Source organism: Patiria miniata, unplaced genomic scaffold, assembly GCF_015706575.1.
Source record: "Patiria miniata isolate m_02_andy unplaced genomic scaffold, ASM1570657v1 HiC_scaffold_26, whole genome shotgun sequence".
NCBI classification, from domain to species: Eukaryota; Metazoa; Echinodermata; class Asteroidea; order Valvatida; family Asterinidae; genus Patiria; species Patiria miniata.
Window position 1 is genome coordinate 9,542,815 of NW_024037065.1, and position 27,018 is coordinate 9,569,832.

General features: G+C 40.3%; 3 protein-coding genes across 5 annotated transcripts; 2 read left to right on the forward strand and 1 right to left on the reverse strand.

Annotated features, from left to right (window-relative positions):
• Positions 1-3,290: 3,290 nt before the first annotated feature.
• On the forward strand, positions 3,291-17,842 carry LOC119733810 (monocarboxylate transporter 12-like). Its single transcript, XM_038207179.1, has 4 exons — positions 3,291-3,590; positions 4,229-4,372; positions 16,653-17,483; positions 17,729-17,842. The coding sequence occupies exons 1-4, from the start codon at positions 3,377-3,379 to the stop codon at positions 17,836-17,838; spliced, it is 1,299 nt and encodes a 432-aa protein (XP_038063107.1). The 5' UTR covers positions 3,291-3,376; the 3' UTR covers positions 17,839-17,842.
• LOC119733811 lies at positions 5,042-11,948 on the reverse strand. 3 transcript variants are annotated; one of them, XR_005271981.1, is made up of 3 exons: positions 11,587-11,948; positions 8,813-10,749; positions 5,042-7,978 (listed from the first exon to the last, which is right to left on the reverse strand). XR_005271981.1 is itself a non-coding variant. In XM_038207180.1 (2 exons), exon 2 carries the CDS (start codon positions 10,251-10,253, stop codon positions 9,354-9,356), a length of 900 nt encoding a protein of 299 aa, XP_038063108.1. In that variant the 5' UTR covers positions 10,254-10,749; positions 11,587-11,948; the 3' UTR covers positions 5,042-9,353. The 3 variants fall into 3 exon arrangements, 1 of the variants encoding a protein (XP_038063108.1); XR_005271982.1 differs by having other exon boundaries at positions 5,042-5,204; positions 6,040-10,749; XM_038207180.1 differs by having other exon boundaries at positions 5,042-10,749.
• Positions 17,843-21,941: 4,099 nt separating the features above from the next.
• Positions 21,942-26,315, forward strand: LOC119734141 (monocarboxylate transporter 12-like). Its single transcript, XM_038207495.1, has 4 exons — positions 21,942-22,407; positions 23,038-23,181; positions 24,858-25,688; positions 25,934-26,315. Exons 1-4 carry the CDS (start codon positions 22,194-22,196, stop codon positions 26,041-26,043), a joined length of 1,299 nt encoding a protein of 432 aa, XP_038063423.1. The 5' UTR covers positions 21,942-22,193; the 3' UTR covers positions 26,044-26,315.
• Positions 26,316-27,018: the final 703 nt, after the last annotated feature.

A 27,018-nucleotide genomic window follows, 5' to 3' on the forward strand; every position in this document is an offset into this window, starting at 1 on the left:
CAAATTAGGAATAGTCTGGCGCCTACTGGGGGGGGGGGGGGGGGGGGGACGGGGCCCTTACTCTTTCCAAAGCCATCACCCCAAAATTGGACACTGTTTTTTGAAAATGCTGTATGCACAAAATTCATTCAAACGAAGATCCACAATTACGAGGGAAACATCTGCAGCCAGACGCCTAGCCATCTGTCACATTCACAGCCTTTCAATCATACTAAATATCTATTTGGTTATTAGTTTTAATTTGCTCGATGTAGACCTACATGCATCAACATCACGGGGGGAAAAATAACTAGAGGTTCGCGTTTGTTGTTACAAACGCAGAGTGGTCGGGTAGACAACTATTTTATGAAACACTGTCCAGTTAACGGGAACATGTAATAGGATTTATATGACTTAAATACATTTAAAACAGCTTTCTTGCCATGTAACTATGAAGTTTCCACCTCCTCGGAAGCAGTAAAAAAGAGAAATTTCAACATTTTAAGTTTCAAAGTTTTTATGCTAATGAAAATTTCCATATTCATGAGCCAAAGCGTGATGTCATTCAAGGCAGAACCGTCTCCATAGCTTTGTGTATACAAATATATATCAAAGTTTTCTTCATTTTCTTGGAGTAAATTCCGCTTTTTATTGTTTATCATGTAAAACAGCTTATTTGGACAATCGTAGTGGCAAATATTTCTTCAAAAAATAATGTTGTGGGTAATTTTGAAGGACTAATTTTTGTACTGTTCATAACGCACCTTTGGCAAGGAGTACCTTGTTTGACAAAAGCAAAATAGCGCCCTCTTATATATTGATGAAAGGATTTACTAATAATTTAAAAAATACCACTTTCTTGTCACTTCCAAAGAAAACAAGTATTAAGATCTTGTATGTATTGTTGCAACACATAGTAATGTGCATGAAAACAAGATGAGCTGAATTTCCACTGCATGTTTCCTTTAAGTTATGAACTCTCTCACCCTGGTATTGGATCATTTGCATGTGCAAGATTTTTGAACACGTATGCAAATGAGGAATAGTCTGGCGCCTACACGTGCGTTACATTAGCGTTTGTTTTTGTATGCGGTGTCTGGGGTAAAAACAACATCAATTCGTCGCGCTGTAAGTCATGAAAACACATTTTTTTTTAAAGTTAAAATGTTACGATCTGGCCCGCTAATTCGCAGTATTACATTTCAGGTTAATAAAAGCAAACTTGAAAGGAAAGGAGTATTTTTGAGAAGGCGTGGATGTTTTAATTACAATGATCGTGAAAACACGTAATGCACGTTGGATATAACAACACCAACTACACGGTAAAAATCCATTACTAGCAAAATGCGGTATCGAATCAGGATACAGGGAGAAAGTTTCCTATCCAGGGCTTACTATTGGAAACCAGGTTGGAAATAAAGTAAGCAATGGGGACGAGGTTGAATAGTGGGACTAAAAGAAAAAAATTATAAATAGCAAAAAAATTAAAAATTGACAACCTTTTTGGCACTTGAAAGAATACACCGAAAACAATATCGTCAAAAGTCGTGATTAATCCTAAGCCTTCTTAGGAAATATTGTCCCCCTCCAACCTTCAAGGACTGGAATGCATTATCATCACTTGCAATCTCATCCTCATCATTGAATGTATTGTATTTTTAATCTGGCCTTAGCAAGTACAAGTACTAACTTAAACAGTAGGCCCTATATAATTTCGTCTAGAAGATCCTATTGCTGCCAAGCGCATCGCACGTTTGCGCTACGGTGCAGGCGACGTTTGTCTGCCATATATGAAAATACACCATGCCCATAACAACTCATTCATCTATATATCCCAGTGGTAGATCATCATCGATAGATTACTAGGATGTTGAGTGTTTCCGTACTTTTGCCTGTATTTGTCTTTAAAAAAAAGTGTATGAAACAAGCCGTTGCTGATTTGAAGATAATACATGTTTGCGAAATAGCCCGAACGCCTATCGGTCGCGTATAAAACTTTGAGGCATCTTGATCTTCACTTTCTCTTAATTTTCGTAACCTTGTAAAAAGCCTCCCTTTCGGACTCGAACCCGAGGGATTTCTTTGGGGGGGGGGGGAAGACGGGGCCCTCACTCCTTCCGAAGCCATCGCCCCAAAATGGGGCACTGTTTTTTTGAAAATCCTGTATGCACAAAATTCATTCAAACGAAGATCCACAATTACGAGGGAAACATCTGCAGCCAGACGCCTAGCCATCTGTCACCTTCACAGCCTTTAAATCATACTAATTATCTATTTGGTTATTAGTTTTAATTAGCTCGATGTAAACCTACATGCATCAACATCACGGGGGAAAAAATAATCACCATTACTTGCTAAGCCCGCCCCTTATGGACCCCAAGTCAAATGAGGGCGCACTATACCGTGCTTCGACAGAGTTGACCGCTGCATTTAATTTCGTAATTATCCCAATAAATGTCTTAAGATAGTTGTCACAAAGTGATACTTGGTTTTTAATCGAAATGACTCTTTAAACTGACAAAACACTAATTTATTTTTAGGGGCCTACAATTTCTGAGTTCGGTTAAACGGAAGTGGTTTAGAGACACACAATTTATTTTCCTCGGGACCGCCACACCCAACTATTTCTAGAAGTAGTTATTGAACCATCAAAGAATGGGGCAGTCAACTCCAGTAGAGTTACCATTGGTTAGTGTATTGGTACTTTGCATAAATTGAAGTGTTGAATATTCATTTTGCCAAGTGAATGCATTGATTGAATTCTTGGAATGGCTGTTTGCACTTGCAGAGGTTTTGAGTGCCAACGTCAGGGGCACCCGGTGGGGGGGGGGTGCAACCCGGTGGGTGGGGGGGGGGGCACCCGGTGGGCGGGGGGGGGGGGCACCCGGTGGGGAGGGGGGGGGCCAAAGCAGCAAAGGCTGTCTTGGTACGAAGCAGAACTAGAGTCAAAAAGGCTCAGACATAATAAAAAAACGGAATGTGTTTTTAAAAACCGAGTATGTGTTATCCAAGATCTATGTACGTACATGCCATTTATTCTAGCAAATGTCAAATTCCATTGTCAAGGCCGGTTGCACAAGCTCAATGAGCTTGTGCAACCGGCCTTGACAATGGAATTTGACAATGGGTGGTTTGCATTTCCTGGTGTTCGCCATTTATTGAGGCTGCATACGGTGTACACGTACATGTCGCTTATTGAATCTCACATGGCAATTTAAATGTAGGACTATCTCACTCATAAATTATTTCCATAATATTCACGTGATGGCGGTGTCACGTAACTGCGAGATGTGTTATGTATATACCATGTCCATGCCCACCCGGTACCCCTTCTAAAACCTTTGAGCAAGAAAGTCAACCACCGCGCACACTGTTCCTTCACCAACATCTCCGGACTATGAGCGGGGCGGTGAGCAACAGTCTGGAGGGGCCGGACGGCGGAAGGCCCGGCTGGGTCGCGGTCCTCGCCCTCTGGACCAAAAACTTCATGGTGACCGGCATTACGAAAGTTCTCGGGATAATGCTGCCAATTTTGCAATTCCAACTGACCTCCCAAATGTGGATTATCGGCTGGATAGCGTCACTGACAACCGCAACAAGTGGATTCGTAGGTAACACTGACAGTATTTTTCTCAACTGCAATTTAATTCAACTGTGTGTATTATATTTATGGCGTTGCGAAGAAGCGCATGCATGGGTGTTGTAATGTATTAAAATTGACTGAGCTTTTTCATGCGTATATCAATTACTCATCTGCATGACTGTAAGCCACTATTTAAATGTAATAATTGTTGGTTGTAATGCAACCCAGACTACATGTGAATATGATACTTTCAAAATATAATTATGATTTTAATTTTCTCCATGCATCGGTTTCAAATGGGTCCCTTCAGCAATACCATTTTCATTCTATTTCACAGTCATTATTTTAAAATTAAATACACATAAATGTTGAAATTGTGTGAACTGATATACGTGCGGAAAGTAAACTGCACGATCATTATTATTTCTTCGGTGGTCTGATCACATCATAATTGACTATTATGACAAGTTGATTATATTACTCTTAAAGTTACTACAGGCATCATCGTTGTGCCCAAAACGCAATATAGCCGAACAGAATTTTCACTGTATGGTATCCTACTTAATTGTTATCCTACTTAATTGTTATCCAACTTCATTCGCATCTAGAAACAAGGATGTTCCATCCTTTGATCAACTCAAAATCAAATATTTTACGTCTCCACAGCTCCTTTCGGAGGATTAGTGAGCAGGCGCTTTGGGGCTGGTTACGCCATGATGACGTGTGGCGTGATGATGAGTGCAGCGGTCATTGCCGGATCGTTCGTCGAGAACTCTCTGCAACTGGCGTTGCTGTACATGTTACTGGCAGGTTGTATTCAAAAACATTGAAAAACAACGATTTCAACTTCATTGAATTTCCACATGAAATGTTTCGGTTTTTCCGATTAATTTAACACTCGTAGCAAACAGATTCTATCGCAGAGATACTCCAGCTTCCTTCCAGTCATCATTGAGCTAATAAATCTAATGTTAATTAAAATGTTAAATAATATTTCCATCGAATTTGTTTAATATAGGTTTTCCCGGCCAATTTCCTAAAATGTTCAATCACTTCTGAAAATCGGTCAATCATTTTCGTCTGAAATGGAGAATCGCTCTGAACACGCTTTTCATTTTCGCTACCATTACAGAACTGAGCCCAATCTAATGCATTTTCTCAAACCTCAGTTTCTGAGGTTCAAGCCTAATGAAGCATGCAGTGCCTGCAGCAAATTACCTGATGTTTGAGCATGTTTAGACTGATAAGAGCCTACTTTTGGTCAGTTGTAACTGATCCACTAGCTAAGAGCAGTGACTTGCAGGCCGTGGTCAGTATAGGTGTTACCCATGCCAGTGTGTGACTGTAACCTGGAAAAATGACACACCTGGGGAACTCGCGAAAACTAATACAACTATGGGGATTCTAACCAAACTAAACTCAGGATCTTTGAAGAGAAAAGGCGCGAGGAGACTGAATTAATAGGGACAAGGGACACAATTCTAGATTTCGAACAAAAAAAGACAAAAGGAATTTATTTACAAGAACTTCAAATCAAAATCAAAACAAAAGATGAAGACCAAAAACTTAAACCTAAAACCAAAGACTCAAACCAACACAGTGTGTATATTAGTAGACCTTAAAGACACTTCTGGCAGAAAATCTGTAAAACAAGATAAGAGAGTAAAGAACATAATAAAAAAACAGTAAACAATGCAAACAACTCAAGCTACACTAGGTCTAAAGTAATATAAACAATGCCATGTGGAACTACTATACACTCTTGCCAAGAACACTACAATTTCTCGTGAATACCTAATGAGCAAGATAAACAGTGGTCCCTGTCTTCTGAATGCCAGGTGGGACTAATCACCAAGGGGGTAATTCAACATTCCTGAATAGTAAACTTGCACAGGTCCAAAGCAGATAAGAATAACTAAATGAAACAGGTGGCTAAATACAAAATAAAGGAAATGCAAGTCTACAGTAAATGAACAGCTTGGACAAGTCTAACTAATGAATAAACATGGCAAACTAATCAGTAAGAAGTCTGTGGGAAAACCACTCCTCTTGGCTTTATACATGTACAATAAAACAATAAAGGTGAAGAAAACACCATCCAAAATACTGAAATCAGATGTCAAAAGAAAAAGGCAATGCAATGCATCTATCCAAGTCATTCCTCGGAAATTAAGTCAATGAAATAAATCAAACTTCTGACAACACAGTTTTCCTCGAAAATAACAGAACTCTAACATGTCTAATGATCCTGATCAATCAAAATCAAACAATACAAGCTAACTTTCTTCAAATAATTTCTAAATAAACCCAATCTCAAAACTTCAAGTGATAATTCCTACAACTTACAAGGCTGTTCAGGAATTCTATAAAACTTGATTGTCAAAACTCTGAACAATACCAAAACAGATCAAAACTTCTAAAAAAAACTTAATAATACACTTAATGAGAAAATACAAAAAACATATATCAGAACTCACCAATAACTCGAGCAGATAAACTCTCACACAGGGCAAAGCGCACCCAAGAAAATCAAGGGGGAAAGAGAGGTAATAAAATGCACGGTCCTCTCTCTACTGCCGCTGGTCTGCTACTGATCATGAGGGGTCTGTGGTCTTACAGGGTGGGCAGGGCACATGGTCTTGAGACAGGGGGAACCAATGGCATGGGAACAATTTACATACAATGTGAACTGTTACTGGGGAAAGCTAATCAGGGGTACACACTTCTATGAAAGGGTAGGGGACATCTAATAAAAGGGGTGATTTATTCAGGGGACCTACTCCTATCCTAAAACACTACAAAAAAATACAGTAAAAACTACAAGTAAAACTTGGCCCTGCCACACTCACGCCATCTTTAAAATATTGCTGTCCCCAGCAATGGCAATAAAAATCAACTTAATTCAATTAAACATGATTAAAACAAACAAACAAAATGCTAAAATACACAATACGCTTCAATACATTATTGAGGACATTTAAGTCAACCACAAATTTAAACTAGACAAAAATACAGTGATCAGGGTCCTCTGTCATCCCGGAACTCTGGAGGCGGTGAGATCTCACCGGACGCTTCTCTCCCGTTTCGCTGTACGCCCCTGCGATGACACCTCATGTATGCCATTGCTTCATTATGAAGACTAGGCCAATAATACCTGTCCTTGACAAGCTTCAGGATTCTTCCATAGCCGAACTTGTCCATGCTTTCGTGGAGACTATGAAACACTTCCTCTCTCTGCTGTCGGGGAACCACTGCCAGGTATCTACATGTAGCCTTCCCGCCGCCCTTCTTGTACATCAGAAGTCCTCCCTTCACCTCTAGTCGACGCCATACTCCTAGCAACTTCTGCACCACTCTGGTTTCTTGGGACATTTGCCTCCTTGTCATCAGGGGGCTTGCCGTCTTGAGCTCAACAACCCGCCTGATTGCGGGATCTTTCAGCTGAGCTTCCCTGAGGCTTATCCTTTCGGAACTCATACCTCCCTGAGAGCTGGCCTGTGTCGCCTCATCAGGGGTGCTTGCGTGTGTTTCTGGCGCTGGCTGGGGGATGGGCTTAGGGACTTCGTGCACTGGCTGCGGGTTGGGGGTTTTCGGTACTGGCCGATGTGGGATGGGGACTTCTGGAACTGGCTGATTTGGGGGACGCTGATTCACCTTAACATCTGACAGGGCGCACTCCAGACTATGTATGTAGCATCTCTGCCTCATCTGTTCGCCCATCACCTGCCGCATCATCTCCTTGAGTGCGTTTATCTGCCGAAATTGCTGCAGAATAACCTCTTGCATACTGGACTGGTGCTGCAGGAGTCTCAGCATCTCAGACTGTGGCTGCACATCAGGGACTTCAAGGTTGCAGGTTTCAGCAGGTACTGGGTCGAAACCACAGAGCTGGAGTGGAGTCCTGACATCCACCATCATGTACTTGTCCGATCCACCAATATAACAACACTGTGTTGGTTTATAGACTCTATTACTTGACTTATCTAAACTGACCACCAAAGACAGAAAAAAAACCTTTGAAAAAATGCCTGTCGTCCCTATCAAAACAATTCCTGGCTAAATTTTACTAAAAAAAATATATTCCCTACCCGGATCTTCCACCAAAAATAGAAAAAAATGTAACCTGGAAAAATGACACACCTGGGGAACTCGCGAAAACTAATACAACTATGGGGATTCTAACCAAACTAAACTCAGGATCTTTGAAGAGAAAAGGCGCGAGGAGACTGAATTAATAGGGACAAGGGAAACAATTCTAGATTTCGAACAAAAAAAGACAAAAGGAATTTATTTACAAGAACTTCAAATCAAAATCAAAACAAAAGATGAAGACCAAAAACTTAAACCTAAAACCAAAGACTCAAACCAACACAGTGTGTATATTAGTAGACCTTAAAGACACTTCTGGCAGAAAATCTGTAAAACAAGATAAGAGAGTAAAGAACATAATAAAAAACAGTAAACAATGCAAACAACTCAAGCTACACTAGGTCTAAAGTAATATAAACAATGCCATGTGGAACTACTATACACTCTTGCCAAGAACACTACAATTTCTCGTGAATACCTAATGAGCAAGATAAACAGTGGTCCCTGTCTTCTGAATGCCAGGTGGGACTAATCACCAAGGGGGTAATTCAACATTCCTGAATAGTAAACTTGCACAGGTCCAAAGCAGATAAGAATAACTAAATGAAACAGGTGGCTAAATACAAAATAAAGGAAATGCAAGTCTACAGTAAATGAACAGCTTGGACAAGTCTAACTAATGAATAAACATGGCAAACTAATCAGTAAGAAGTCTGTGGGAAAACCACTCCTCTTGGCTTTATACATGTACAATAAAACAATAAAGGTGAAGAAAACACCATCCAAAATACTGAAATCAGATGTCAAAAGAAAAAGGCAATGCAATGCATCTATCCAAGTCATTCCTCGGAAATTAAGTCAATGAAATAAATCAAACTTCTGACAACACAGTTTTCCTCGAAAATAACAGAACTCTAACATGTCTAATGATCCTGATCAATCAAAATCAAACAATACAAGCTAACTTTCTTCAAATAATTTCTAAATAAACCCAATCTCAAAACTTCAAGTGATAATTCCTACAACTTACAAGGCTGTTCAGGAATTCTATAAAACTTGATTGTCAAAACTCTGAACAATACCAAAACAGATCAAAACTTCTAAAAAAAACTTAATAATACACTTAATGAGAAAATACAAAAAACATATATCAGAACTCACCAATAACTCGAGCAGATAAACTCTCACACAGGGCAAAGCGCACCCAAGAAAATCAAGGGGGAAAGAGAGGTAATAAAATGCACGGTCCTCTCTCTACTGCCGCTGGTCTGCTACTGATCATGAGGGGTCTGTGGTCTTACAGGGTGGGCAGGGCACATGGTCTTGAGACAGGGGGAACCAATGGCATGGGAACAATTTACATACAATGTGAACTGTTACTGGGGAAAGCTAATCAGGGGTACACACTTCTATGAAAGGGTAGGGGACATCTAATAAAAGGGGTGATTTATTCAGGGGACCTACTCCTATCCTAAAACACTACAAAAAAATACAGTAAAAACTACAAGTAAAACTTGGCCCTGCCACACTCACGCCATCTTTAAAATATTGCTGTCCCCAGCAATGGCAATAAAAATCAACTTAATTCAATTAAACATGATTAAAACAAACAAACAAAATGCTAAAATACACAATACGCTTCAATACATTATTGAGGACATTTAAGTCAACCACAAATTTAAACTAGACAAAAATACAGTGATCAGGGTCCTCTGTCATCCCGGAACTCTGGAGGCGGTGAGATCTCACCGGACGCTTCTCTCCCGTTTCGCTGTACGCCCCTGCGATGACACCTCATGTATGCCATTGCTTCATTATGAAGACTAGGCCAATAATACCTGTCCTTGACAAGCTTCAGGATTCTTCCATAGCCGAACTTGTCCATGCTTTCGTGGAGACTATGAAACACTTCCTCTCTCTGCTGTCGGGGAACCACTGCCAGGTATCTACATGTAGCCTTCCCGCCGCCCTTCTTGTACATCAGAAGTCCTCCCTTCACCTCTAGTCGACGCCATACTCCTAGCAACTTCTGCACCACTCTGGTTTCTTGGGACATTTGCCTCCTTGTCATCAGGGGGCTTGCCGTCTTGAGCTCAACAACCCGCCTGATTGCGGGATCTTTCAGCTGAGCTTCCCTGAGGCTTATCCTTTCGGAACTCATACCTCCCTGAGAGCTGGCCTGTGTCGCCTCATCAGGGGTGCTTGCGTGTGTTTCTGGCGCTGGCTGGGGGATGGGCTTAGGGACTTCGTGCACTGGCTGCGGGTTGGGGGTTTTCGGTACTGGCCGATGTGGGATGGGGACTTCTGGAACTGGCTGATTTGGGGGACGCTGATTCACCTTAACATCTGACAGGGCGCACTCCAGACTATGTATGTAGCATCTCTGCCTCATCTGTTCGCCCATCACCTGCCGCATCATCTCCTTGAGTGCGTTTATCTGCCGAAATTGCTGCAGAATAACCTCTTGCATACTGGACTGGTGCTGCAGGAGTCTCAGCATCTCAGACTGTGGCTGCACATCAGGGACTTCAAGGTTGCAGGTTTCAGCAGGTACTGGGTCGAAACCACAGAGCTGGAGTGGAGTCCTGACATCCACCATCATGTACTTGTCCGATCCACCAATATAACAACACTGTGTTGGTTTATAGACTCTATTACTTGACTTATCTAAACTGACCACCAAAGACAGAAAAAAACCTTTGAAAAAATGCCTGTCGTCCCTATCAAAACAATTCCTGGCTAAATTTTACTAAAAAAATATATTCCCTACCCGGATCTTCCACCAAAAATAGAAAAAAATGTAACCTGGAAAAATGACACACCTGGGGAACTCGCGAAAACTAATACAACTATGGGGATTCTAACCAAACTAAACTCAGGATCTTTGAAGAGAAAAGGCGCGAGGAGACTGAATTAATAGGGACAAGGGAAACAATTCTAGATTTCGAACAAAAAAAGACAAAAGGAATTTATTTACAAGAACTTCAAATCAAAATCAAAACAAAAGATGAAGACCAAAAACTTAAACCTAAAACCAAAGACTCAAACCAACACAGTGTGTATATTAGTAGACCTTAAAGACACTGCTGGCAGAAAATCTGTAAAACAAGATAAGAGAGTAAAGAACATAATAAAAAACAGTAAACAATGCAAACAACTCAAGCTACACTAGGTCTAAAGTAATATAAACAATGCCATGTGGAACTACTATACACTCTTGCCAAGAACACTACAATTTCTCGTGAATACCTAATGAGCAAGATAAACAGTGGTCCCTGTCTTCTGAATGCCAGGTGGGACTAATCACCAAGGGGGTAATTCAACATTCCTGAATAGTAAACTTGCACAGGTCCAAAGCAGATAAGAATAACTAAATGAAACAGGTGGCTAAATACAAAATAAAGGAAATGCAAGTCTACAGTAAATGAACAGCTTGGACAAGTCTAACTAATGAATAAACATGGCAAACTAATCAGTAAGAAGTCTGTGGGAAAACCACTCCTCTTGGCTTTATACATGTACAATAAAACAATAAAGGTAATGAAGAAAACACCATCCAAAATACTGAAATCAGATGTCAAAAGAAAAAGGCAATGCAATGCATCTATCCAAGTCATTCCTCGGAAATTAAGTCAATGAAATAAATCAAACTTCTGACAACACAGTTTTCCTCGAAAATAACAGAACTCTAACATGTCTAATGATCCTGATCAATCAAAATCAAACAATACAAGCTTACTTTCTGCAAGTAATTTCTAAATAAACCCAATCTCAAAACTTCAAGTGATAATTCCTACAACTTACAAGGCTGTTCAGGAATTCTATAAAACTTGATTGTCAAAACTCTGAACAATACCAAAACAGATCAAAACTTATAAAAAAAACTTAATAATACACTTAATGAGAAAATACAAAAAACATATATCAGAACTCACCAATAACTCGAGCAGATAAACTCTCACACAGGGCAAAGCGCACCCAAGAAAATCAAGGGGGAAAGAGAGGTAATAAAATGCACGGCCCTCTCTCTACTGCCGCTGGTCTGCTACTGATCATGAGGGGTCTGTGGTCTTACAGGGTGGGCAGGGCACATGGTCTTGAGACAGGGGGAACCAATGGCATGGGAACAATTTACATACAATGTGAACTGTTACTGGGGAAAGCTAATCAGGGGTACACACTTCTATGAAAGGGTAGGGGACATCTAATAAAAGGGGTGATTTATTCAGGGGACCTACTCCTATCCTAAAACACTACAAAAAAATACAGTAAAAACTACAAGTAAAACTTGGCCCTGCCACATGACCATCCATATGATGCTATTATCATGGAGCTAGATTGTAGGATAGCATGTACATTGTGTATGTACAGTGCAGCTATGTGATTCAGGTGGCTGAAGCAAAGAGCAAGGAACAATTTGACTTCGAGCATTCTTGGATGCTTGGAGCAAGAATAGCGATCATGGTTAGCATTGGTTAGGAAAATAATCAAGATCGAGACGACTTGGACGTGAGATTATATGAACCTTGGGATTACTTTTCGCGTAGGCTTTTCTGAACACTTTATAATTGGCCAACCAAATGCTATTAATGGGTGAGTAAAAAAAAAGGCGGAGGCAAACCCCCCAAAATAAATTTCATATTTAAAACAATATGTAGTACCAAAATAATAATGACTGGAAAGCCAATTTCATAAGCTATTGTTAGATGAAAAAATACTGAATTTGCTCAATCCGTTCAGAGAATATCAACATTTTAACGCAATAACCCTAAAACCTGTTTCATCACACACACAAAAAGACAATTTATTGTGTATTCTGACTGTTTGGAACAACAAAGAAATTGACTCAGAACACTTTTTCCAACAACTGTAGTATACAATGTCTTTATTTACAACCCTGGTTAGGCAAACAATACGATTGATAAAATCTTTTTTTCTTGTTTTTAAGATGGGTCTTTAAAGGACTTTGTTTCTGAATATGTTTAACTTTTAAAGTGGGGGGGGGAGGGTCAAAATGAGCTTTATATTGTCAACAGAAATGTGCACCCTTATTGGGAGTGCGAATCAATATAGGCCCCCTAACTTTAAAAATCCGCCCCCAATTTTTGGAGGGCGAATCAAAGTAATTACTCCTCAGTTTAATTGTCATCAGAAATCCGCCACCTTAACTGGGACGGTGAGTTTAACCTCTAAGTTGTCCACAGAAATCCGCACCTTATTATTGAGAGGGTGAATCAAAGAGTGCTCTAAATTGCCAACAGAAATCGACCCTAATATTGAGAGTGCGAATCAAAGTAAGCTCTCAACGTTAAACTGAAATCCGTCCCTTTGTTGAGAGGGCGAATCAAAGGAATTAAGCTCTAAATTGTCAACATGTTAAATCCGCCCCTTATGAAGAGCGCCGATTAAAATAAGCTTTAAATTGTCAACAGAATTTCTCCCCTTATAGTGGGAAGGTGAATCAAAGCATTGAGCTATGATCAAAGTAAGCTCTAATTTATTTTTCAACAGAAATCCGATGACTGAATCACTCTGGAAATATGCAACACTTCACAGGGTTTATGTTCAAATAAAATCTGGACAAATATCCAATAGTTTGGTGATATGTCATCCTTTTTACAGAGTGTTTTGAATATTCAGAAGTAGGTGTACTCAAAACAATTTTTGTTCTCATTTTTATAAGTAATCGCCACTCGATTCAGTCAACGAAAAACTACCACCCATACAAGTCAGTTCATTATCTCTTGGTTGGTTGATTGAACATTCATACAATTTCTTTTCCGCAGTACAAAACAATAGTCTTCGCCAAAAAAAAAAACGATTAAAAAGCAATGTGATGTCAACCTAATAGTACTCAAACATATAATTATACAAATTGCATCTATGACTTAGAGAAGTTTATACCCAATATGAGATTTATGTGTTTATTAGTCATGGTCATTAGTTTGTTATCACATCAGTTCGTTTTTTTTAGAACGTCAAAAATTATTTCGCCTTGCAGTCGCACGTTTGTGGTTTTAACTTTTCGTTAAGTACACACGATGAAGCTGTTTTTGAATAACAAATAGTTTATGTATTAAAGCTCAATTTTGTGGAACAATTAATAATATGAAGGAAGGTGTTTTTATCCTACTTATTTTCTGTTACTTTGAAAGCTCTTGAAAATATGTAATAAACTGGCACTTGGGCCACTAGGCCGACTTCCATAAAAAAAAAACTCTGGCCAATGGTTTTTACTGACCAAGTTGTTTTCCATAATCTTCCGTATGGGCATAGCCTAATGCTTCTTCTGGAAGCATGGTCTAAGTTTCTGAATAATAACAGTCAAGATTCAAGCCCCCGGGAACGGGGGTGCTGTGGATGCTGCAGCACCCCAACTTTTCGGATTGGGGTGCTTGGAATATGCTTTAGCACCCCCTTCTCCTGGGCAAAAATGTGTTCCAGCCAGCAGTGTTCTACGCGACGATGAAATTGCGCCGCTACGCTATACATTATGCTTGCTCTACAAATATCTCCTTCGTTTTGTTCGTTTCTAGTTTTGCCGCGGCTAAGCGCGGCGCTTCGAAAGTCTAGCACAAACACTGTAAAATATCAAGAGGAGGTATTTTCTAAATCTTCAGGCAGTGCAGAATCGATATTTCTCTCAAGGTATCCAAAATTATGACATGTCTATGATATTTCCACCGGTGATAGAAGCTTTGACCCTGAATTAGCAATAACCCCGGCCATGACGATGGTGGCAAAGTTGTTTATGCTTGCCAGGATTTTTTTCATTCGATCTTTTAATAGGGGCCAATGTTCATACCTTTCCCCTGAAGGTTTTTCTTTTCATTTAAAAGTTTCATTGACGTTGCTAGCATTCTGTACTCAAGATTAACAAATAGCAAGGTTCACCGTGACACAACCCCAACCTAAAAGGAGTGGGACGGGCTTTTTAATTGAAACTATAGTCATGCTACAATTCCAGTGTAGTTTCGTTTTAATAAAAAAGCTATTCATGTTTTACCTCTGCAAGTTTTTTTCTCATAAAATCTCAGTAGACCGATAAATCCCTGCCATAAAAAAGCTATTCATCATCCTCTGCAACTTTTTCCTCATAAAATCTCAGTAGACCGATAAATCCTTGCCTAGCCCCAAACTTGCTATCTACCGAGCACAAACATAAAGATGCATTTGGTCTTTTAGTCTTTTATATTTGCCATTCTCTGTAACAAACAAATAACACTGCATACATGGAGAGCTACATTGTTTGGTGATATAGAACTAAAGTGGCCCCTGGCCCTGTGGCCCCACGCCGTAATAAAACAAAACATACACGAAGGAATTTACTAAATGTAAGAAAGCAGCCTTGCAACAATAATATTTACATGCGATGTCATGCAAAACGATACAATTCTTTTTCCAGAATGAAATGGAACCAATAATGGAGATAAAAATATCTCCCTGTGGCCCTGTGGCCCCACGCCGTAATAAAACAAAACATACACGAAGGAATTTACTAAATGTAAGAAAGCAGCCTTGCAACAATAATATTTACATGCGATGTCATGCAAAACGATACAATTCTTTTTCCAGAATGAAATGGAACCAATAATGGAGATAAAAATACAGCGTTCTCCACTTTTCAGTACAGTTAAACGTTTTAAGAGCAACAGTATATTCTAACAAAATAATGAAATAAATTGTCTTCATAATCTCAAAAAACTTTTGCTAAAAAAGTCAAATGAAAGTGGCCAGGAATCGCCCCCACACAGAGCATCTTTATTCCAAATTAAGCCACGACGTGGCTTTCGCATTAATTTTGTCCGTCCTTTATTCCAGCACCCCATGGCAAAAGTTTGTTCCAGCGGCAGGGCAAGTTTGTCACAAGTTTAATCTTGCGGGGTCTGAACTGATTGCTTGATGTATCATGCTTTACCTAGATTGGGTATACTAGACCCAAGCGTGTACAACTTTTTCATTTTTGTACAGTATTTGTATTTCACACTTTTAATGTTTATTGGCATATCAGTACCTCAATAAATCACATTATAGGAAGTTGTCAATAAATGCATTGAGTGTGTGATTCAGTGCGAAATACAAGAGAATCTACGACAGCAGCTGAACTGATTTTTTTTCGTGTAATTTTTGTTTAATGTTTCTTATCAATGTTGTTGTATCCATGTGTTTTAAGGAAATTGGATACCTAACGTGACAATGGTACATCAAATCCCAGTCGTCAGTTGTGTACGAAGTATATAACGCAGAGCTAGCATGCTGTTGAACCTTCAAGTTGAGATGAACATCTTAATGATTGCTTCACACGGGCATAATGCTGACCACGGGGGTGTAAAGGGTCTGTGTGCGGCGTAATGTGTGTTGCGTATTAACTAATAATAACCACTCCTGAAGTGGCAATAATGTCGGTTAGTCCTGGGCTCCACCCAGTGTAACGGATACCTACTTTATCTCAGATAAGAGTGCAGAGGCACTAATTACCCCCCAAAATGCATGAGCTAGATTGGGCTCGGTTCTGTGATGACCTCAATTTCGTCTTGAAAATTCATGATCCTGCATACATCGTTTTTAATTTCGTCTTTGGTCGCTCATTTTCGCCATACTTTTTTCGTGAAAGACAATTCAATTTCGTCGTCTGCAATTGCTGAACGTGCGATAGATGAATCGATTCTGTCATTTTGCAATCAATGTTATATAAATATCATTCAAATTCATCTCATAATTGTAGGCCATCTTCCGTATTTTTACGTTTTCATCTGTTCATTTCTACATATTTACTTTTTTTGTGTCTGTTATAATCCGTGTAACGTAGGTCTTAAAACCTTAAATAAGCATTTTTCATGTAACAATTACTATGCAAAATTGTAATCTTTTTCAATATTTGTTTAGTTCGTAGACAATTGTATGCGTCAACAACTGAAAGAAATAGGGTATAAATACGCAAATGAAATTGCGTATTTTCCATTTCACGCAATTTTCCATTTTTTATATTATATCTTTGAAGGTACTGCCAAAGGTATATCTAATGTCGTTGCAAAGGAGGCTGTCGGACGCTGTTTTACCAAGAACTACGCCACAGCCAATGGCATCGCACGGACCGGCTACTCCGTGGGACTGATCGTCTTCGCGCCCCTGGTCCAGCTTTTCTTAGACACCTACGGCTGGAGAGGAACCATGTTACTAGTGGGAGCCATCATCATGCATTCTGTTGCGAGTGGCGCCGTTATGGTAGCAACGAGGCAGCCTGAGCTCGATCAGTCAAACGCATACCAAACGCTCCCCCAGACCGAACACACTAATTCGTCATCAGCACACGAGAGCACTCTCCGTTCTTACTGTGGTTCGCTGAGGAAGTTTTTCTTTAAGAACTTCGAGGTGGGACTACTTCTCAATGCGCGCTACTGGTTGGTGGCCGTCATATCTTGCTGCACGCTCTACGCGTACACCATGTGGATTGTGTATTTCGTGTCCCAGGCGCAGTCCAACGGGTTCACTTTGGAGGAGGCGGGTTCTTTCGTGACCATCGCGGGCATTGCGAACCTGTTTGGTACAATCAGTCAGGGACCGATCACCGACCGCGGAGTGATGTCCTCGTGGACTCTGGTTGCCGTTTGCCTCGTTATGAGTTCCGTCTCGTACCTTGCCTCCTCTTTGCTGACTTCTTATTGGCCAATGATGACGTCAGCGGTGCTGATTTTGTTCAGTGACGGAGTCTTGACCTGCCAGACGGATGTTCTCGTCAAGCAGGTTCTTGGTGTCGAGCTATTGGCGGGTGCTTTTGGCTGGATCGCGCTAAAGGTGACGCTATTATTAGTCGCTTTGGGATTTCTGCCTGGTACGTATAAGCCTAATGAATGAGTGTCGTTTCCTTACGCCACTTTCTTCACTGCATGGAGTAGTCTAGTATGTAGTATCAACATACAAGTAATAATTATTAGGAAGTACTTTAATTCATGGCGTTACTTGTGTGGCATCACTGGCAATGTGCATCACACCATGCAATAGCATAAAAGATCAACAATGTCAAACCATTCTACGAGATTTCCCGATTTCAATTTTACCTTCTGTCTCTGTTTTAAGGTTTGGTTTACGACTTGACCGGAAGTTACACAGCAGCCTTTCTACTGATAGGCAGCGTGCAGGCTGTACCACTGGTGCCTTTGCTGATGCTAATATATTCTCAACGGTAGAACCTCGGAGAGTTTTTTTCATTGGAGGGTTTCATAATTGACTGTGAGTCGATCGGAGTTGAAACAGAAGCATAAGGACATAATGTACATTGATCAAGTGTGTTTTGATCAATTAAAGATTAGTTGCACGCAATCCTGGCTTTATGCCTTTTCCTGGCTTTATGCCTTTTGGTCTATGTCTGGTGTTGTTGCGATTTCTATGGGTGTGGCAATCTTGCCATACCTCGTGTGAACAACATTCATCTGAGTATGATAGTGCAGCATGGCAGTGGCGCACCTAGGATATGGCTTGGGGGGGGGGGGGCTCACAATTTTTTGTTCAAAATTAGAAGTTAAATTTTTGTCAAAAAATTTTGCCCACAATTTTTGGCCGCAGAAAAAAATTGGGGTTTTGTTTTGGGGGCGGATTATTTTGACTTTGGTGGCGCCAATTGCACCCCTATTATACTACTCGAAAATAGGCCACATTATCACCAAGGTCCAATCCTGGGCAACTTCGTCCCAAGGGTGTCGAGCAGTACGCGCCCACCACTACCTGCTCTCTCACCCTGGTATTGGATCATTTGCATGTGCAAGATTTTTGAACACGTATGCAAATAAGGAATAGTCTGGCGCCTACTGGGGGGGGGGGGAGACGGGGCCCTCACTCTTTCCGAAGCCATCACCCCAAAATGGGGCACTGTTTTTTTGAAAATCCTGTATGCACAAAATTCATTCAAACGAAGATCCACAATTACGAGGGAAACATCTGCAGCCAGACGCCTAGCCATCTGTCACCTTCACAGCCTTTAAATCATACTAATTATCTATTTGGTTATTAGTTTTAATGAGCTCGATGTAGACCTACATGCATCAACATCACCGGGGAAAAATAATCACCATTACTTGCGACCAAACCTTTACGTTGAAACGTTTAAATATATATAACTTGTACATAATATAAATATAAGGAAAAGTGCGTCACACCCTTATTTTATTTCTGAATGCCATTGGTCAGTTAAATTATCAGGGAACTACTGAAGGTCCTCCGAAAGGAGCTGTGGAGAGGAAAATATTTTGAGAGTAGATCAAAGGATGGAACATCATCAACAAAACATCGAGAGGCAAAAAAACAAAAACAAACAAACAAACAATTAAACAAGTATAGGACACAGTGAAAATTCTGTTTGGCTATGTACGTTTTGGGCACACTAATAAAGTCTGTAGTACATTGGAAAGTGCTATAATCAAATTGTCATCATATTAAATTACGTTGTGACCAAACTCTATTGATTCAGCAACATTATAAAAGAATATTGATTCACCGATGAAATAATAATGATCGTACGAATCCCGGAAAGGGACAGGGTGGAAATGTTTTTTGTAATTTGCAAATTAGTTCCCACGAGTTGCTTACTCGTTCCCACGAATTACTATTTCGTTCGCACGAATCACTAATTCGTTCGCACGAATTGCTAATTCGTTCGCAGGAATTGCTAATTCGTTCGCACGAATTGCTAATTCGTTCGCACGAATTGCTATCTCGTTCCCACGATTTTCTAATTCGTGGGAACGAATTGCTGACTCGTGGATCCGGGAACGCGTTAGTAATTCGTGGGAACGAGTTGGTAATTCGTGCGAACGAAATAGCAATTCGTGCGAATGAATTAGCAATTCGTGCAAACGAATTAGCAATTCGTGCGAACGAATTAGCAATTCGTGGGAGCGAATTAGCAAATTACAAAAAAAAAACACATTTCCACCCTGTCCCTTGTCCGGGCTTCATAAGAACCAATTTAGTCATTTACCATTCAATCGAATTCGTCTCATGTAAATCAATTAGCCTAATTTGATTTCTGAATTACAAGGTTTGACGCAGACGAGACGAAATTAAATACTTCGGGACGAAAACGAGTGCTCTATATTTAAATTTGCTTGAACTGAATTTGAAATTATCTGACTAAAGACAAAATTAGACTAAAAAAAAATTAAACGTTGGAAGTGCTTGCACTAAATCGATGTTGATGGACGAATTTAAATATTAGAAACGGTGAATTCGAATGTCAAAACGTTTTAAAATAGCCGGAGAAACCTTTATTATGCAGTTTACTTTCCTCATCCACATAAGTTCTGACAATTACAATTATTATTTAATGTAGGAATGACTGTGATATGGTATTGTTGAAAGGGACCCATTTGAAATTGTTTACATGTGTATAAGCCATCTGCATACGCATGCTCAATGCGCAGGGAAAATTAAAACCACATTCTTTCAGTACCATATTCGTATGTAGTATGGGTCGCATTACCAATATAGTTGCTTATCCCCACTCGTCCCTTTGCGTGTCTCCTTCCAGCCCTGCATGCTTGTGTGCCCCCTAAATGTTTGTTTCTTGTACCTCTGTCATTTCGGAATAAGTCCTTGCTTAGCTTAAGGACGAAATATATCAGGCCACTCACATTTTTTGATTTGTGTATTTCAGGTCAATCCAGTCAGTGAGCAGTTTGCAGCAGTTGTGTGCATTTTCAACAACTATAGAGGCTTGCAGTCATGCGTATGAGTGGTCAATTTTGACCCTTGGGTTTCGCAACACAATAAAATACAAACACACGATTGAATTGAATTGCTGGCAAGGAAAACGAAAAGAACGGTTACCTACGAATCCACCGATTGCGATCAGGGACGCTATCCAGCCGAGAATCCACATTTGGTCGGTCAGCTGGTGTTGCAAAGTCGGCAGCATTATCCCGATACCTTTAGCGGTGCCGATCTCCATTACGTTTTTGGTCCAGAGCGTGAGGACCGCGACCCAGCCGGGCCTACCACCGTCCGGCCCCTCCAAACTGTTGCTCAGCGCCCCGATCATAGTCCGGAGATTTTGGTAAAAGGAACAGGGCGCGTGAATTTCGATGCTCTTACTCCAAGGTTTAAGAACGGGTATGGGGTGGGCGTGGGCATCCAGGAGATTCTGAGATTGTCTCGTCTTATTTCTTTGCTGTGAACTGAATGGTATACTCGAGTCCGCACGGAGTAGGGCCTAGGCCTACTGAGCGCTCGTTGCAGGCCTATTCAGTGACATGTGTATCAATACATTCAGCCTCAATAGCGATTATCAGGAAATACTAGGCCCTAACCACCTATTGTCGAATTCCATTGAAATATCTTGGAAACCTCTGGTCAAAACGTGGGAGTCACGTCACGGCCGGATGCACACACAAACAACTCTCGCTGTAAGAGCTAGAGGCTTTGCAAGGTCATTTTTTTTTATTGGGGGACGAAAGTTCGCAGGGTGAGCGAATTTCGGCTAAATTTGACAGAATTTTCCGGGGAAAAAAACGAGTTTGACAGAAAATTTAGCAGAATGAATTTTTCAACGGATTTCTCGCAGATTTTCTGTAAAATTGGTGATCTGACAGAAAAATATGGCAGATTTAGTACACAGTAAAGTAATTTAGACCATTGCAAGGCCGGCTAGACACGTGCAAATTTAAAAAAAAAATCAAATTAATTTTTTTTGGAAGGAAATTTTATGATTTGGTTAAGGAAATTTTATAATATTTGCATTTGAGTATGAATATTTATAATGTATTTCGAGCCAACGGGACCGGTGGTCGGTGGTCGGGTGGTGGGACGTCTGCACTGGAGGGCGGGAGGTCGGGGGTTCGGGTCCCACCCGAGTGTTTTTTTTTTTCCAACTTTCACTCGGGAGGTAACACACTGAGTATATACAGTGTTTAAAAAAAAAAAGTCGGTGAAGGGCAAAACCTAATTTGATTTATATCACCCCGGCGCAAAAATTCCATCTTTAGTATTTCGTGTAGTAATAATAGGTGATTTAGCAGATTTTGTTAAATCTAGCAGATTTTTTTAAGCGCATCTATTAGGGGCCTAGTCAAAAAGGCTCAGTCAGACATTATATTTAGAACAACGGAATGTGTTTTTGAAAATCACATATGTATTATCCAAGATCCAACGTGTGTAAATGTACGTACGCGCCACTTATTCTAGCTCAGTGTGCGTGTGCAACCGGCCTTGACAGGCACGTTTATTAAGATCAAGGTTGCAAGGATTAAATTACTTCAATGGAATTTGACAATGGGTTGGTTTGCATTTTCTGGCGTTCGCTATTTATTGAGGCTGCATACGGTGTACACGTTGTACACGTACATGTCGCTTATTAAATCTCCCATTAGATGTAGGACTATCTCACTCGTAAGTTATTTCCATAATATTCACGTGATGGCGGCGTCACGTAACTGCGAGATGTGTTATGTATATATCATGTCCATGACCACCCGGTACCCCTTCTAAAACCTTTGAGCAAGAAAGTCAACCACCACGCACCCTGTTCCTTCACCAAAATAGTCCCCGGACTATGAGCGGAGCGGTGAGCAACAGTCTGGAGGGGCCGGACGGCGGAAGGCCCGGCTGGGTCGCGGTCCTCGCGCTCTGGACCAAAAACCTCACGGAGATCGGCATTACCAAAGGTCTCGGGATAATGCTGCCGATTTTGCAAATCCAACTGACCTCCCAAATGTGGATTCTCGGCTGGATAGCGTCACTGGCAACCGCAACAAGTGGATTCGTAGGTAACACTAACAGTATTTTTCTAAACTGCAATTTAATCCAACTGTGTGTATTATAATGCGTTGCGAAGAAGCGCATGCATGGCTGTTGTACTGTATTAAAATTGACTGAGCGTTTTCATGCGTATATCAATTACTCATCTGCATGACTGTAAGCCACTATTTAAATGTAATAATTGTTGGTTGTAATGCAACCCAGACTACGTGTGAATATGATACTTTCAAAATATAATTATGATTTTAATTTTCTCCATGCATCGTTTTCAAATGGGTCCCTTCAGCAATACCATTTTCATTCTATTTCACAGTCATTATTTGAAAATTAAATACATTAATGTTGAAATTGTGTGAACTGATATACGTGCGGAGAGTACACTGCACGATCATTATTATTTCTTCGGTGGTCTGGTCACAACATAATTTACTATTATGACAAGTTGATTATATTACTCTTAATTTACTACAGACATCATCATTGTTCCCAAAACGCAATATAGCCGAACAGAATTTTCACTGTATGGTATCCTACTTAATTGTTATCCTACTTAATTGTTATCCAACTTCATTCGGTTTAGAAACAAGGATGTTCCATCCTTTGATCAACTCAAAATCAAATATTTTACGTCTCCACAGCTCCTTTCGGAGGATTAGTGAGCAGGCGCTTTGGGGCTGGTTACGTCATGATGACGTGTGGCGTGATGATGAGTGCAGCGGCCATTGCCGGATCGTTCGTCGAGAACTCTCTGCAACTGGCGTTGCTGTACACGTTACTGGCAGGTTGTATACAAAAACATTGAAAAACAACGATTTCAACTTCATTGAATTTCCACAATATTATTATTATTATTATTATTATTATTATTTATTTAGCCATTCTCACAACATTATAAAGAAAGGCAAGGAACAGCAAAAGTACAAGTACTGTGGTCCGAGGACCTGCTGCACCGTTAAAACAAGCTAAATAGATAAAAAAAAATATATATATATATATATTTTTTAAAAGCCATAAAAAAAGCATATTATTACATAAAAAGCAAGTACATTATATATACATATATAAACAAGCACTAAAACGTTCCAAAAGAAAGACACTGACAGAAAAAAAACCTCAATGAATTTAAACATGAACCCAAAAATTGAGGGAGATTACCGAGATAAAAAACATGAAATGTATCGGTTTTTCCCGATTAATTTTAACACTCGTAGCAAACAGATTCTATCGCAGAGATACTCCAGCTTCTTTCCAGTCATCATTGAGCTTATAAATCTAATGTTAATTAAAATGTTAAATGATATTTCCATCGAATTTGTTTAATATAGGTTTTCCCGGCCAATTTCCTTAAATGTTCAATCACGTCTGAAAATCGGTCAATCATTTTCGTCTGAAATTGAGAATCGCTCTGAACACGCGTTTAATTTTCGTATTTCGTCTTGAAAATTCATGATCCTGCATACCCCATTTTCAATTTCGTCTTTGGTCGCTAATTTTCGCCATACTTTTTCGTGACAGACAATTCAATTTCGTCGTCTGCAATTGCTGAACGTGCAATAGATGAATCGGTTCTGTCATTTTGCAATCAATGTTATATAAATTTCATTCAAATTCATCTCATAATTGTAGGCCATCTTCCGTATTTTTACGTTTTCATCTGTTCATTTCTACATATTTACTTTTTGTGTGTGTCTGTTAGTCTCCGTGTAACGTAGGTCTTTAAACCTTAAATAAGCATTTTTCATGTAACAATAATTATGCAAAATTGTAATCTTTTTCAATATTTATTTAGTTCGTTGACAGTTTTTTTGCGTCAACAACTGAAAGAAATAGGGTAAACACAGTCAAATAAAATTGCTATAATTATTTATTATGAAAAGCAAACTGCATTCATATTTTTACATCTTCAAAAACAGTCGTTCAGTTCTTCTTCTTGTTCTTTGGATTGGTTGTTAAAACCTACAATTTATTGTCTTGCAATACACTATGCCAAATACGTCTGTGTATGGTATACCAGCGTGCGCATTGTCTGATGAATTTGATTGAACATTTCTTGAAATCGATTGAACAAAGACGAATTCAATCCTTACATTATGTGCATGGTCATCAGGTGAGACGAATTCCATTGAAATTTGACATCGAATGGACAAATGTTCAAACTGATCAATTGGAATGACCAACGACAAACGCGTTCCAGTCTTCTGGAGACGAAATTGAAGTTAACCGTTTATGAATTGGAATGCATTAAGTTTCAACATGTGCAGGAAAACCTATGTATAAAGCAATGTACATATATCGGAGTTACAATGAGACATTTGTATATGTGAGATATTAGTTTCTAGTTTTTGGCAATTAACGTAGATCAAGTAGGGGACCCATGTCTTCACAACAGATGAGGAAAACTATACACATTGCCAAAACTTGTCTTTGATGTATACTTTTTTATATTATATCTTTGAAGGTACTGCCATAGGTATATCTAATGTCGTTGCAAAGGAGGCTGTCGGACGTTGTTTTACCAAGAACTACGCCACAGCCAATGGCATCGCACGGACCGGCTACTCCGTGGGACTGATCGTCTTCGCGCCCCTGGTCCAGCTCTTCTTAGACACCTACGGCTGGAGAGGAACCATGTTACTAGTGGGAGCCATCACCATGCATTCTGTTGCGAGTGGCGCCGTTATGGTAGCAACGAGGCAGCCTGAGCTCGATCAGTCAAACGCATACCAAACGCTCCCCCAGACCGAACACACGAATTCGCCATCAGCACATGAGAGCACTCTCCGTTCTCACTGTGGTTCGCTGTGGAAGTTTGTCTCTAAGAACTTCGAGGTGGGACTACTTCTCAATTCGCGCTACTGGTTGGTGGCCGTCATATCTTGCTGCACGATCTACGCGTACCTCATGTGGATTGTGTATTTCGTGTCCCAGGCGCAGTCCAACGGGTTCACTTTGGAGGAGGCGGGGTCTTTCGTGACCATCGCGGGTATTGCGAACCTGTTTGGTAAAATCAGTCAGGGACTGATCACCGACCGCAGAGTGATGTCCTCGTGGACTCTGGTTGCCGTTTGCATCGTTATGAGTTCCGTCTCGTACCTTGCCTCCTCTTTGCTGACTTCTTATTGGCCAATGATGACGTCAGCGGTGCTGATTTTGTTCAGTGACGGGGTCTTGTCCTGCCAGACGGATGTTCTCGTCAAGCAGGTTCTTGGTGTCGAGCTATTGGCGGGTGCTTTTGGCTGGATCGCGCTAAAGGTGACGCTATTATTAGTCGCTTTGGGATTTCTGCCTGGTACGTATAAGCCTAATAAATGAGTGTCGTTTCCTTACGCCACTTTCTTCACTGCATGGAGTAGTCTAGTATGTAGTTTCAACATACAAGTAATAATTATTAGGAAGTACTTTAATTCATGGTGTTACTTGTGTGGCATCACTGGCAATGTGCATCACACCATGCAATAGCATAAAAGATCAACAATGTCAAACCATTCTACGAGACTTCCCGATTTCAATTTTAACTTCTGTCTCTGTTTTAAGGTTTGGTTTACGACTTGACCGGAAGTTACACAGCAGCCTTTCTACTGATAGGCAGCGTGCAGGCTGTACCACTGGTGCCTTTGCTGATGCTAAGATATTCTCAACGGTAGAACCTCGGAAAGTTTTTTACATTGGAGGGTTTCATATTTGACTGTGAGTCGATCGGAGTTGAAACAGAAGCATAAGGACATAATGTACATTGAACAAGTGTGTTTTGATCAATTAAAGATTAGTTGTACGCATTCCTGGCTTTATGCCTTTTCCTGGCTTATGCCTTTTCCTGGCTTTATGCCTTTTGGTCTGTGTCTGGTGTTGTTGCGATTTCTATGGGTGTGGCAATCTTGCCATACCTCGTGTGAACAACATTCATCCGAGTATGATAATGCAGAATGGCAGTGGCGCACCCAGAAAATGGCTTTGGGGGGGGGGGGGGGGACTATTTTGACGTTGGTGGCGCCACTTACACCCCTATTATACTACTCGAAAATAGGCAACTTTATCACCAAGGTCCAATCGTGGGCAACCTCGTCCCCAGGGTGTCGAGCAGTACGTACCCACCACTACCTGCTCTCTCACCCTGGTATTGGATCATTTGCATGTGCAAGATTTTTGAACACGTATGCAAATGAGGAATAGTCTGGCGCCTACACGTGCGTTACATTAGCGTTTGTTTTTGTATGCGGTTTCGGGTGTAAAACCAACATCAATTCGTCGCGCCGTAAGTCATTAAAACACAATTTTGTTTTAAAGTTAACATGTTACGATCTGGCCCGTCAATTTGCAGTATTACATTTCAGATTAATAAAAGCAAACTGGAAAGGAAAGGAGTATTTTTGAGAAGGCATGGATGTTTTAATTACAATGATCGTGAAAACACGTAATGCACGTTGGAAATAACAACACCAACTACACGGTAAAAATCCATTACTAGCAAATTGCGGTATTGAATCAGGATACAGGAAGAAAGTTTCCTATCCAGGGCCCACTATTGGAAACGAGGCTGGAAATAAAGTAAGCACTGGGGACTAGGTTGAATAGTGGGACTAAAAGGAAAAAAAATACAAATCGAAAAAAAATTAAAAATT